At 40.7% G+C, this 14254-nt stretch overlaps 1 protein-coding gene across 1 annotated transcript in view; it reads right to left on the bottom strand.

Annotated features, from left to right (window-relative positions):
* The window catches only part of LOC125928480 (S-adenosyl-L-methionine-dependent tRNA 4-demethylwyosine synthase TYW1), a 212648-nt gene that overhangs the window by 93118 nt on the left and 105276 nt on the right, over nt 1–14254 (bottom strand). Inside the window, exon 12 of the mRNA XM_049639186.1 lies at nt 8240–8417. Within this exon, the coding sequence (XP_049495143.1) occupies nt 8240–8417 (178 nt within the window). The remainder of the gene's footprint in view (nt 1–8239; nt 8418–14254) is intronic.

The following is a 14254-nucleotide window of genomic DNA, read 5'->3' as shown; positions in this document are numbered from 1 at the left end:
CTCCCCTGTTCATGCTCTGTCTCTCTCTGTCTCAAAAATAAATAAATGTTGAAAAAAAAATTTTTAAATACCACTATAAAACCACTTGTTTTGGTGAAATGAAGAGGGCTTTTCCTCAAGAGAAAGGGTTTTTATGGTCCAATCACTACCGGTCCTATTATTAATACTATGTGTCTTACATATTTTCGTCACTTTTATTAGCCCTTGTGTTGACAAAATCATAAAGCTGCACAGAGTCTAACAGCTTTCTCATTTGCCTAAGGTGTTCGCTTCTATCGTCCATAATTCTTGAGGACCACTCACTGTAAAAACTCCCCTCAGTGGAAGAACTGTCAGCAAAGAGCCACATACTTTGGAGTTGGAGGGGAAACTGAAATTCTCTTAAGGAGAAGTTGAGTATCCTGGAAAGGCAAGTAGCCTGAAAGTAACACTTGCATGTGAGTCAAGGGAAGGCCAACTGACAAAGCCAAGAATCTCCTTAGAAGGTCTCTGAGTATGGGCGATACTACAGTAATCTAGAAAAAAAATTTTTTTAATTAAAAAAAAAAAACAACTTAATAAACCCCCCGGTCACTCAGACAGCTTCATCACTTCCTAGTGCATGCTCGATGCTAAAATGGTCGCAAGATGTCCACTTGAAAGCTCAACTAAAGGAGCTGAACTTTTTTTTTTTTTAATGTTTCTTTATTTTTGGAGGAGAAAGTGAGAGAAACAGAGAGTGAGAGGGCAGGGGCAGAAAGAGGGAAACACAGAATCCAAAGAGGGCTCCAGGCTCTGAGCTGTCACAGAGCCCAATACCAGGCTTGAACTCACAAACCGTCAGATTACGACCTCAGCCAAAGTCAGACACTTAACCGACTGAGCCACTCAGGTACCCCTGAAGGAGCTGAACTTCTATACAGAATTAGCACTATAAACATTAGGGAGGACTTCCAAAATTCAAGACCTCTATGCTCTGTTCATAAATCTACTGCCTTGTTTTTCTGAAAGACACTAAGACACCAGAGAAACTGGTATTCGGATTCCTCCAAATATCATCTGTACTTGGAGAAGCATTTCTCTTTCCATTTTCTCTTGGGCCACAGGGGTAAAAGTGAGAGAGCACTTGGCTCAATTCAAAGAGGCCTCAAGTCAGGAAAGTACTAGTTTAAAAGTAGGAGCATCTCAGGACTATTGTTTCACTACTCTACAGTCCAGAGTAATTGAAACTTGTCGTTTTATAACACTTTGTACTATTTGGTATGTCAAATCTCAGTGTTCTTCTTTTAAATTGCTTCTGAACTATTCACATCTTTCTTTGGAGAAATGAGGGGTAGGAAAGTCACCTTATATTTAGGACCCCTAACATATTACTCCCACACCAGTAGGATTGCTCTGTTCTAGAGAAAGTACACCTAAACATTAAGCTCGTTAATCCATCTCTATTAGGCTATCAATTATCAGAAATTGTTCTCGATTCACGCATTAATAATCAGTGTATCTCAGCTTTGGGTTTTTTCCTCTGTCTAGGTAGATATTTCAATAAATAACCAAATATGCCAACTCTTGGAAGTCCAAACCTAAAATGGTTGCTTCCCATACATTCTCTCCTTTGCCCAGGTAAGGACATAACTCAAGAAAGGACACACTCCCTTGAACCATGGCACCCTTAATATAGGAGCTTAAAGAATGCTTTAGAAATCCAACACAGGAACTTCCCTTTTCCAAGAACTCTTTCTTTCTTGAGTATTCTGCATGGGGTGTACCCGTCCAGTTATTAAACTCTTGTGTTCAGGGGCACCTGGGTGGCTCAGTCGGTTAAGCATCCGACTTCGGCTCAGGTCATGCTCTCACAGCTCGTGAGTTCGAGCCCTGCATCAGGCTCTGTGCTGACAGCTCAGAGCCTGGAGCCTGCTTTGGATTCTGTGTCTCCCTCTCTCTGCCCCTTCCCTGCTCACACTCTTGTCTCTCAAAAATAAATAAACATTAAAAAAAAAAAAACCTCTTGTGTTCAACATCAGAGAAATTTGCTAATTTCCCATTCCCCCACCCCTGCCACTTCACCGCTTCCTCTCTGCCTCCCTCCCAATTTACCAGTGCCCATTCTAGAGGACTGGGTAACCAATGCCTTTGTACCCATTTGTTCACTGATGGCAGTCAAGACCGTACCAGCGTCGTGTCGTATCATGATCCTCCTGCTGACAAGAGGAGGCTCACCAGCCAGAATGGGGAAGAGAGACCCAGTAACACTTCCTGAACGTTCACTATGTGTCAGGCATTTTGCTGGACGCTTTTGAGTACACAGCTTATTTACTTCTCTGTAATTCTCCTCGGTCCATAATGGCATTCACAAAGAATACTGTGCCTGAAAAAACAATGAATTATCTTCCTTGGTTATTATTTTGCAGGGAATCACCTACATCCTACTTCTGGCAGATTTAATTCTTTTTACACATGTATAACATGCCTTAAATTAGGGACAGACTCCCTTTTTGTATATGCTATGTGTGTGTGTATATCGTTAACACCTCTCTATCCCAACTTCTCCCTCATGAGCCCTCTGAAAACCCAAGGGTTTTAAACCTAACAAAAGTTGTTTAAAAAAGAATGGTAACCCCATGCAAAATTGATACACTGACATTTTAAAAACATTTCCCTTTTAACTCTACCTTTTTATACAACTTCAAAAAGTAACATTTTAGCTATTATTGTAACAACTTTGTTGCTTTTCATATTACTGCCCGGTGGCCAATAATTTTAACCAACTCTCTGATTTCCTATGATGTTAAATTTTAAACTTTGTGCATGCCTGTGTGTATGATCATTTTTTTCACAAACAATAGTGTCTTTTTTATTTACTAAATCGGACATGTGATCCTGTGTAAGTTTGAGGTATATAGCATGTTACATTTATATATTGTAATAAGATTGCCAATATGCTGTTATATTACATAATTATAGTAATTATTATGTATATTCATTATACTGTGCATTAGGTCTCTATGGCTTATTTACTACTTGTTACAAGTCTGTACCCTTAAACACCACAATCTTACACCCCACCTTGTTCCCTAGTCACCACCATTTTACTTTATTTTTTTAACAGATTTAACTTTTTTAGATGCCACATATAAGTACTTGTCTTTGTCTGACTTGCATAGCATAATGTGTTTGAAATCCATCCAACTTGCTGCAAATGGCAACATAACCTGCTTTCTCGTGGATGAGTAGATTTCATTGTGTATTGTACCACACTTTTTTTCATCCATTCATCTGTGTATGGGCATTTGGGTTGTCTCCATATCTTGGCTATTGTGAATAATGCTACAATAAACATGGGAGTACATATCTCATCAAAATCCTGTTTTCATTTTCTTTGGGTATATATCCAGAAGTGGAATTGCTGGATCATATGGCAGACTTATTTTTAATTTTTTGACAAACCTCCATATTCTTTTCTTGGTGGTTGGACAAATTTACTTTCCCACCAATAATGTATAAATTCCCTTTTTACCATATCCTCACCAGCATCTGTTGTCCCTCATTTTCTTCATGGTAGCCATTTTAACAAGTATTAGGTGGGATCTCATTGTGGTTTTGATTTGCATCTCCCTGATTAGTGATGTTGAGCATCTTTTCATGCACCTGTTGGCCATTTTGATGTCCTCTTTGCAAAACTGCCTATTTAGTTCTCCTGCCCATTTTCTAATCAGATTGTTTTTGTTACTAAGTTGACTGACTTCTTTATTTATCTTGGAATGTTCTGTGTATGTCTGTTAAGTCCATTTGCTCTAAAGTGTGGTTCAATTCCAAGTTTCCTTCTTGACTTCCTTTCTCAATGATCTATCCACTGATGACAGTGGGGTATTTAGGTCCCATACTATTACTGAATTATCTATTTATGCCTCAAGATCTCTTAGTATTTGCTTAATCTATTTCAGTGCTTGGATATTAGGACTGTATATATTTGCAAGTGTTCTATCTTCTTGATGTAATAATGATTTATTTATCGTTATATAATGACCTTCCTGTCTCTTATTACCTTTTTTGGCTTGAAGTCTATTTTGTCTGGTATCAGTACTGCTCCACCTCCTTTGGTTTCCATCTTGGAATATCATCTTTCACCCTTTCACTTTGAGTCTGTGTGAGTCTTTAGAGATGAAATAAGTCTCCTGTAGGCAGCACATAGTTGAGTCTTGTGGTCTTTTAAATCCATTCAGCCCCTCTGAGCCTTGTGATTGGTGGTTTCAGTCCGTTTACATTTTGGGTGACTTATTGACATGTAAGGATTTACTAGTGGCGTCTTATCTCTTGCCTTCCCATTGTTTCTTTTTCCTTCTGTTCCTACCTTTGTAAGCTGGTGGTCTTCCATGATGATTTGCTCTGTCTTCCTTTTCTTTATGTTTCATGTCTATGCTCTACATTTTTGCTTAGTGGTTACCACGAGGGTTACAAAACACATCTCATAGATAAAATACTCATTTTCTACTGATAGCAATTAATCTTGATTTGCCTATAAAGATTCCATCCTTTTATTTCCTTTTTTTTTTTTTTTTTAAGTAGGCTCCATGGCCAGCACAGGGCACAATATGGGGCTTGAACTCACAACCCTGAGATCAAGACCTGAGCTGAGATCAAGAGTCGGACCTGAGCCAACCAGGTGCCCCATATTATTCAGTATTTTTGACGTCACAAATCATCTTTTCATGCTGTGATTTTGTTACCAAGTTGTAGTAGCTATAACTATTTTTAATGTTTTTCCTTTAACCTTTACACTACAATTAAGAGTATAATATGCTATTCTAAACGTCAGTTATAGTTTTCTAATTCTGATTGTCTATTTACCACCTTAATCAGAGTTTTGTGTGTACTTTCATCTTCTCATTTCAGCTTGGAGAGCTCCCTGCAACTTACCTTGTAAGGTCTAGTGGTGGTGAACTCCCCTCAGTTTTGGTTTGTCTGGGAAAGCTTTTATCTTTCTTTCATGTTTGAATGATACCTTGCCAGGTATTCCTGGCTGGCAGTTTTTATCTTTCAATATTCTGAAAAGTTATTCCTCTCTCTGAGGCTATAGAGTTTCTGCTGAGAAATCTGCTGATAGTCTAATGCAGGTTCCTTTTTAAGTTACTGTCTTTTTTTCCCCCAGCTACCTTTAAAATTCTTTATCATTGACTTTTGACAGTTTCAATACAATATGTCTTGAAGGTCTTTTCATACTGAGACAAGTGTTATATTAGCTTCATGGACTTATATGTCCAGTTCCTTCCCCAGGTTTGGGAAGTTCTCAACATTAATTTCTTTAAATACACTCTCTGCTCCCTTCTCCCCCTCTTCTCCCTCTGGTATACCAATTCATCTAATGGAGTCTGATAGTTCTCACAGAGTTTCTTAAAAAAAAATTTAATGCTTATTTATTTTTTTGAGAGAGAGAGAAAGAGTGCCAGCACAGGAGGGGGAGAGAGAGACTGAGCCACCCATGCACCCTCACAGAGTTTCTCTTTCCTAAATCTTAAAATCTTACTTCTCACCATGGGGGAAGGGAAGGAGAAAAAAACAGTTTCAAACACAGAGGGAGGCAAACCACAAGAGACTCTTAAATACAGAGAAACTGAGGGTCGATGGGGGGACGAGGGAGAGGGAAAAATGGGTGATAGGCACTGAGGAGGGCACTTGCTGGAATGAGCACTGGGTGTTGTATGTAAGAAATCAATCATGGGAATCTACTCTCAAAGCCAAGAGCACAGTGAATACACTGTATGTTTGTTAACTTGATAACAAATTATATAAAAAGAAAAAAGATGAATGTCAATGTTATCATTTTGATAAGAAAATAAGTGACTGTAAATATAAAAATAATCATTTCCAGATTCCTTTCTTCCAGCTCACTGATTCGCTCTTCCATTTGATCTGCTCTGTTGCTGGTGCTTTCTAAATGCATTCTTCATGCCATTCATTGAGTTCTTCGGCTCTAGAGTTTGTTTGGTTCTTCCTTAAGATTTCAACATCATTGGTAAAGTACTCGTTTTTTTTTTTAAGTAGGCTTCACATCCAGTGCAGAGCCCAAAGCAGGGCTTGAACTCAGAACCCTGAGATCAAATCTGAGCTAAGATCAAGAGTTGTATGCTTAACCGACTGAGCCACCCAGGTATCCCAGTAAAGTACTCCTTCTATTCATGCCTTTCTAAGTTTTCTTGTAGCTTGTTGAATTTTGTCATAATAGCTAGTGTAAATTATGTCATCAGTTAGATTGGAATAGTCTGTGTTTTGGGGCCCAGTTGCTGGAAAACTGTCATTTTCCTTTTGTGATACCATATCACCATGATTTTTCATAGTGATTCATGATAAGTGCCTCTGCCACTGAATCTGAAGTAGGAAACACCTTTCTTACTTAGGTCAAGCCTTTACTTTGAGTCTAATAATTTAGACAGGTTGGTAATTGGGAGTCTTCCTTTTCTCTTCCAGAAGATGGTGCTAAAGCACAAGTTTTTGGTTTCTCCTACAAGAGAGGACTCCCCCACTAAGGTGGGGAGAGCAGTGCATTTAAAGAGGGTGGGGCGGGGGCAGCAAAATGGAAGGAGGTGTGTGCTTAGCACCTGGGGCTGTGGGTGTGCCCGTGACCAGGTAAAAGGATCCTAAAGTGGGGAGTTCCCAGAGCTGCAGGGCAGTCCTTTAGCCTAAATCCCCAGGGGCAGACAGCAGGAAACTCTCCAGTTCTGTGTCTGCCTTCTTCCTTTCCCTTTCCTTTCCCCCAGTCACCAAGGTCTCTCAGAGACAGCAGTGGTTCCCCAGCTGTGTAGCAAATGCTTTCAGCCTCCACATCCTCTGCCAGTAGGGGGGTCCCCACCCCCTATCAGACCTGTCCCTGCAGCCTCTGCTGCCACTCCCCTCACTCCACAGCCTCCTCCAACACCCAATCTACCCACTTTTGGGTACACACGTGAATGAATCTCTTGGGTGTCCTGGTGTGCTACACAGAGGTGTGTTTTTGTTTGGTTACGGATATCTCATTACTTGTAAATGGAAGGCAAGGAAAAAAAGGAAGAAGGCAGGCTGCCATGACTCTGACATCTCTCCAATAGTATCTTTTTATATGTGACAATTATTTTCTTTTTTTTCATGTGGTACTTTAGAGGTCAGCATTTACAAAACAACTTTGAATTGTGAAAGTTCATTGTCTTCTATTCCTATGTGGGAATTTCACCAATATTTCACCAGCCATCTACTGAGAATTTACAGGCATTATACTGGTGACATGAAGATAAATAAGCAGGGGGCACCAGTCTCAAGCAACTCAGTCTAATGGGGGAGACACAGGTAAATAAATAAAATGTAATGTTTTCCATATTATAACATATGCATAGTTCAAGCGGAATACAAAAACAGGTCATTTCCAGGCCCCAGAAGATGATCATCTCCATCTGGAAAGCACTCCCTCTAAGTCATCCAAACCAACTCATCATCTTACCTACAAAACCTGTTCCTTCCTTATGTGATCGTCTGCTGCTCTGGGGCCCCCTAATCCTAGCAATCAGCATAGCTAGAACCTTCCCAGTCGTTACTTGGTCCTCTTCTACGCTGGGCTCTCAGAGCCATGCAGTTTGCCAAGTTGATCTATTATGTCTCAATAATATCTTTTTTAGGACTCCTCATTCTCACTGTCCTACTTTCATCTTTATGACTCTTACCTAAAAGAACACTCTATCTAGTTGCCTGCTTTTTGGCTCTCCCATTCTATACCATGCTGGCAGACTGCTCTGCAGGAAGCAAGATCTTTCCAAAGAACAGCACTTAAAAGCCTCTACAATCTACCCCCAACCTTTTCAACTTGGTTTCCAGCTGCCAGTCTCCTTCACACACTCTGTGGTCCAGAACTATATTTACATAATGGTGTCACAAATACCCTAACTTCCTATTTTTCTCGGGAGATTCTTATTAAAAATTACAGCTTCCTACCTTCAAGATCCCAATTAAATGATAGCTTCCCTGAGAAGTTTTACTGTTTCTCCCATCTGGAAAAAAAAAAAAAAATTGCATTCTCTTTTGAACTTACCCAGCAATTGATTTGTGCCTCTACTCTTTTTACTAACGTTATCTTCCCTAATAGAATTAATTTTTAAGAGTAGGACCATCTCTGTTCCCAAAATGCCAACATTTGTTATGTAGCTAGTAATCGATAAGTCCCTTTTGAATACATTACTGCCTATTTCATTTCACAGTCAAACACAGATCCAAGAATATCTTAATAAGCTGGATGTCTCACCTGATTTCCACAGGGAATTGTGCATTTGTGACCAGGAAACTGGAGATTTTACACTCATGGAGTAATTTCAAAAACCTATTGATTTCTGGGTACATGATGGGTTCTCCCACAAGGGACAAGGCACAGTGCTTTACCATCATCCCTTCTTCAAAACGATCTTCTCTGACACCTGGGACTCCTGGAGAACACAGTGAAAAGGAACAAGCTCAGTAAGGCATAGAGACGGGCTATCACTTTTGTTTTTCTTAATTACAGATTTTTAATTTTTCTAAATGGCTCTTTGGTTAGAGAAGGAAAATTCATTTGTGATACCATTCAAATAATACAAAACAAGGGCTGGGAGGGAGAAACACCAGAATTAGTAAATCAGAGAAAGCAGCAATCCCATCCTCAGTCTTAATACTAATTAAACTACATCGATACAAGCAGGCGAAATGAACTTTGATAGCTAATTATCTGAAATGCAGAACGTATTACTTTCCATAATTTGCTTAGCTCTGTATTCTTTCATGTTGGTTTAAGGAAATGAGCTCAAATGTTTATCAACAGATAAGTGGATAAACAAAATTTAGTATAAACATGCAATGGAAAGTTATTCAGCCTTGCAAAGAATTGCAATGCTGACAGGTGACAACATGGATGAATCTATGCTAAGTGAAATAAGCCCAACACATAGGGGCAAATATTGTATGTTTCCACTTATCTGAAGCACCCAGAATAAGCTAATTCAGAGAGACGGAAAGTAGAAGGTTATCAGAGGCTGGGAAGAGGGAGAAACGAGGAGTTATTTTTTCTTGGGTACAGAACTTCTGTTAGGGATGATGACAAAGTTCTGAAAATGGATACTGCTGACGGCTGCCCAATATTGACAATGTACCTAATGACACTGAGTCATACACTTTAAAAATGGCTGCAATGAGGGGCACCTGGGTGGCCCAGTCGGGTAAGCGTCCAACTTCGGCTCAGGTCACCATCTCACGGCTAAGGTCACGATCTCACGGCTCCGTGTGTTCGAGCCCTGCATCAGGCTCTGTGCTGACAGCTCAGAACCTGGAGCCTACTTCGGATTCTGTCTCCATCTCTTTCTGCCCCTCCCCCATTCACGTTCTGTCTGTCTCTCTCTCAAATATAAATAAATATTTAAAAAATTATTTTAAAAAATGGCAGCAATGGTAAATTTTGTGTTATGTATATTTTACCACAAAAATATGGGGGGTGAAGGGAATGAACTCAGTATAAGGAAAAGCTTCTTCTAAACCAGTCATTTCCCCCTTCGTTCCTCAAGTATTCTGCATTGTGAAACTAAATGGAGTTGGTCCAAAAGTATATACGAGAGAAAAATAAACCTGAAGCTCTTACCTTTGGCTACATGTTAGAATCACCGGGAATGTCAAAAACTAGGTCCACCACCAAAGATTCTATTTAATTGGGATGGGTATAAGCCAGGATAACAGGAGATTTAAACTTCCTCAAGTGATCCTCATGTGCAGCCAAGGTCGAACATCACTGCATAAACCAGAGCTCCCCAAATGTGTTTGCACATTGGAATCACCTGGGAAACCTTAACACTTCCAAACCCCAGGCCCCAGCACAGACCAACTAAATCACAGTCCCTGGGGGAGAAGCACGGGCATCAGCAGCTTCTGAGGCTCCCCGGGTGATTCCAATGTCCAAACAAAAGTTTGGGGACAGTTTTCAACCCTCACTGGACATTGGAACTACCCAGAGTACTTTTAAAAATCTCGATGTCCAGGTAGTATCCCAAACCAATTAAATCGAAACCTCTGGGAAGGATGGGACTCCAGCATTTTTTAAACACTCCCCATTTGATTCCAGTGTACAGCATGGGTTGAGGAAAAACTGTTCTTACTTCTAATGCAGAAGGCACTCCTGACAGTCCCTCAATCTAAGAATCTGGAAGACTTGGAAAGAATATAAAAAGGGAAATGAGGGGTGCCTGGGTGGCTCAGTCGGTTAAGCATTGAACTCTTGATTTTGGCTCAGCAGGATCTCAGGATTCATGAGTTCGAGCCCCGCATCAGGCTCTGCACTGAGAGTGCAGAGCCTGCTTGGGACACACACACACACACACACACACACACACACACACACACACACAATCTATGTGGAAATAAGCAACTGCAACTAAATACTGAGAGATCAAACTAACGCGATACAGGCTAAAATCAGAACAATATAAATGTGGCAGGTGAGATCTTCTTTGATCACTCTCTCACTGCAATTCTGAGAATGTACTTCACATTTCACATCAGTATTTTTAAATGAATAGTTTTTTACGTGACTGAAATCGAAGATCTTAACTCAAGTGAATCAAGGTTTTAAATAAAACCTGATCCTTGGGGCGCCTGGGTGGCTTGGTCGGTTAAGCGTCCGACTTCGGCTCGGGTCATGATCTCACGGTCCGTGAGTTCGAGCCCCACGTTGGGCTCTGTGCTGGCAGCTCGGAGCCTAGAGCCTGTTTCGGATTCTGTGTCTCCCTCTCTCTCTGCCCCTCCCCTGTTCATGCTCAGTCTCTCTCTGTCTCAAAAATAAATAAACATTAAATAAATAAATAAATAAATAAAACCTGATCCTTGACTCAACTCCACGTTGCCAAAACAACTCCGCATTAAGCATACAATTTCCTTTTCATAAAAAATATCATTAATTTTAATCCTCTCATGACCAGAAGAGTAGAAGGGCAGATTTAACCTGAACTGCAAAACTAACCTGAAACTCAGAATAACTGAGCACTGGCTAGGCCCTAACTGCTGGATGTCACGTGAAGCAGGTCTAAATTCTGGTTCTACCAGTAAGCTGCTTTGTGTCCTTGGTCAAGCCACTCAACCTCTTTATTCCCATTCCCTGATCTACACGTGGGGATTTTGCACACACACACACACAGACACACACACACACACAGAGCTTTTGTAAGAATTCACTGAAATACCTAGTGCAGTACCAGGCCCAGCACAGAAGCATTCAAAAAAATGTTAGCTGCAAATATTTTTATTACAATAATAATTATTTATTTTTTGAATTGCAACAGAAATTCAATCTTTCAGGTATCTTAATTAAAATGGTAATTCCACTCAATTCAACATATATTTATTGATCACCTACTATGTGCCAAATAATGTTCGAGGCAAGTTTTCTATAGTAAATTGTTTTATAAATAATTTCTCTATTTAGAGAAAACCCTCTGCCTTTGTGAAGCTTATATTCTTGGGAGAGACACAGAATAAACATTAAACATAATAAATCTGTGAATTCTATACCACTGTGGTCCAAGAAAAGGTTCTGAGATGATGGAAACGTTCTGTCTATTCAATCCAATACAGCAGCCACCAGCCACATGTCTCTTGAGCATTTAAAATGTGGTGTGGTGTCACTGATGAACTAAATTTTTTATTTTATTTAATTTTCACTAATTAAAATGTAAAGGGCCACATGTGGCTAAGGGCTACCACATAGGACATGCGTATCTTTAGTACATTAGAAGGTGATAAGCATATGGAACAGAAAAGGTACAGCCAGGTAAAGAAAACTGGGGATCCAAAGAGGTAGCCCGTCTCGTACAAAGGGCGGTGAGAAGAAGCTCACTGAAAAGGTGAGATCTGACTTGAAGGAGATGAGGGAGGGGGCCCAGAGAAGAAAGAGGGAAAGGGCACTCCAGGCAGCAGACAGCAGAGCAAAGGCCCCATGGTGGGAGCATGCTGACATGTCCAGGGAATCTGAGAAACATGGGTAGTCACTGCAGGGTTTTGAGAAAAGTGGCATAACCTCAATCTCCCTCTAAACAGAACCCCCTGGGTGCTATGCTGAGAACAAAGGGGCAAAGAGACAGGCTCATCTGGCCAGAGGCTATTGTATAATCTAAGATGGTGGCTTCCAAGGCTGCGGTGACAGTGGAGGCTGCGGGAAGAGATCTTGAAGATCTAATCAACAGGACTTTCTAATGGATTGGATGCAGGATATGAGACAAAGAGAGGTGTCAATGATTTCTACAAAGCTTTTGGCCAGAGTGACAGAGCGCCACCAAAGGAGACAAACAAAAAGCCTTGGGGGTAACAGGTATTGCAGGGAGGGAATAACCTGTGTTCAATTTCAGACTGGTAAGGTTTGAAATTTATGTTACATGTGTGAATGAGTGTCCAACATTCAAGTTTGGATTTTGGAGGAACTGGGTAGAAACAAACATTTTGGTAAACATATGGTATTTCCATTCCTGGCCTGAACAAGACTGCCAGGGCAGTGAGTGTAGACAGAGAAGAGAACTGAGTGCTAGGACACTTGCGTATCTAGAGAAAGCAAGAGGGGTCGGCAGAGGACACGACCAAGGAGCAGCTGGGGAAGGAGGAAGATGTAAAAGCAAAGGAACCAGCTGTCATCTTCTCTGAGAGCCTGAACTAAAAACATCAACTTGCCCATTTACACAATGACAACAACAAAAACTAAGACAGAAAAAAAGCCCTGTGGATAAATCTTCTAAGAGTAATGATTCCGGGATTTAAAACTTATCCTAATTTTCTCAAAAGTAAGGTATTGAGAAGAAGACATAAAATCGTGGTTCTCTCCTTCATAAAAGCACATTTCTATTTCGTGCTCACTGCCAGAGGCTATTATAGTGATCTTTCCTGAAACAAGGCCCTTAGGGACACAATTTCCCGCCTGCCTTCACTGTCCTCAAGGAAATAGGTCAGAAAAGAAGACATCCTCTAAATTTCTAATGGAAAGAAGCTTTGGAGCAGGAAAATAGTCCAGGGAACAGCAGATGCTACATTTCAGTAACACTTCTATACAGATACTTCCCACGGGGTCTCCTTCCCCCCACCCCACACACACACATACACACTATTCTCTTGTTTCCCTTAACCTTAGCCCCTTCACTACTACAGTGTGCTTTGTCGTTCTGATTCCTCACCCCCACCCCCACCCCCGTTAGCAAGTTTCTGACATTTCTCTTATCCTGAACAGCTTCCTGATCCCGGACCATCACTATAGCCATCAGATTAACTACAAAGCATACCTTCTCTCACGCAAAGATGCCAAAGCAGAAACTTAAGATGCCAGAAGTGTTATCCTCATGTCATAGCAATAAAACCAAGTAACACAAAAAGAAACATGATACATTGCTCAGCACAGAGTATTTATGCCTATTTTAAAGTGTGGGTCAATCAGAAAACATTCTCTTCTTTCTTCTCGTAACAATATAGCTCCTGGCCAAGATCTTCCTAAGAAACCCCCCCAACCCCGCCCCGCTTGGAGGTCATAGATAACTTTGCTGTTGTCACTTCCACTGCGAGGTTTCTGATAAACAACCTTGAGAAAACAATTAGCAGGTGATGCTGTTCCTCACCGCCCCCACGTTTCTTCTGGATGTGTACTTTAACATACCTCATTTGTGAAAACCATCAGTTGGAGACGCTTTATTTCTTTGGCATTACTTCAGTTTTAAACTACAGATGAAAAATATCTGGGAACAAATAATGTCTTTTCCATCTTTGCACCTTCAGGACTGAGGACGTTCCTGACAAAGAGTGTGCACTCACCCAACTGCTGAACTGTTGGGAAACTGAGCTAAGAAAACCTCCATCCCACTCTCCGGGAACTATTTCTCCTGCCACGGTAGTATTTAGAGGGGGACAGGCAGCATTCTGAAAAGATGCTGAGCTGCACTGAAATTCTGACCCACTTGTAATCAATATAAACTTAATTTTGCATGTGTATAAAGGGAAAGCTAATGAAGGTCATGAAAAGAAAGATATTTTAATGATTCAATTAAAAAACTGAAAAGACAATGATTGCCCTCGGAACTGAGAACAGAAGCACAAAAGGGAAGCATTTAAAAACTCAGAATATCTTCAAAATCTGTTCAAGGCTGGCCACTCAGCTAAAGCTTGACACCCCGAGGGAATAAGCAACCACACAGCAAGTCTCATCCTCCACAAAAATAAAATCATAAAATGACTGAACCAGACCCATGGGAGAAGGCAGGTATTCACCATGGGCACA

The sequence above is a fragment of the Panthera uncia genome, chromosome E3 (assembly GCF_023721935.1).
Source record: "Panthera uncia isolate 11264 chromosome E3, Puncia_PCG_1.0, whole genome shotgun sequence".
Taxonomy (NCBI): domain Eukaryota; kingdom Metazoa; phylum Chordata; class Mammalia; order Carnivora; family Felidae; genus Panthera; species Panthera uncia.
This window is presented reverse-complemented; position numbering and strand designations above follow the sequence as displayed.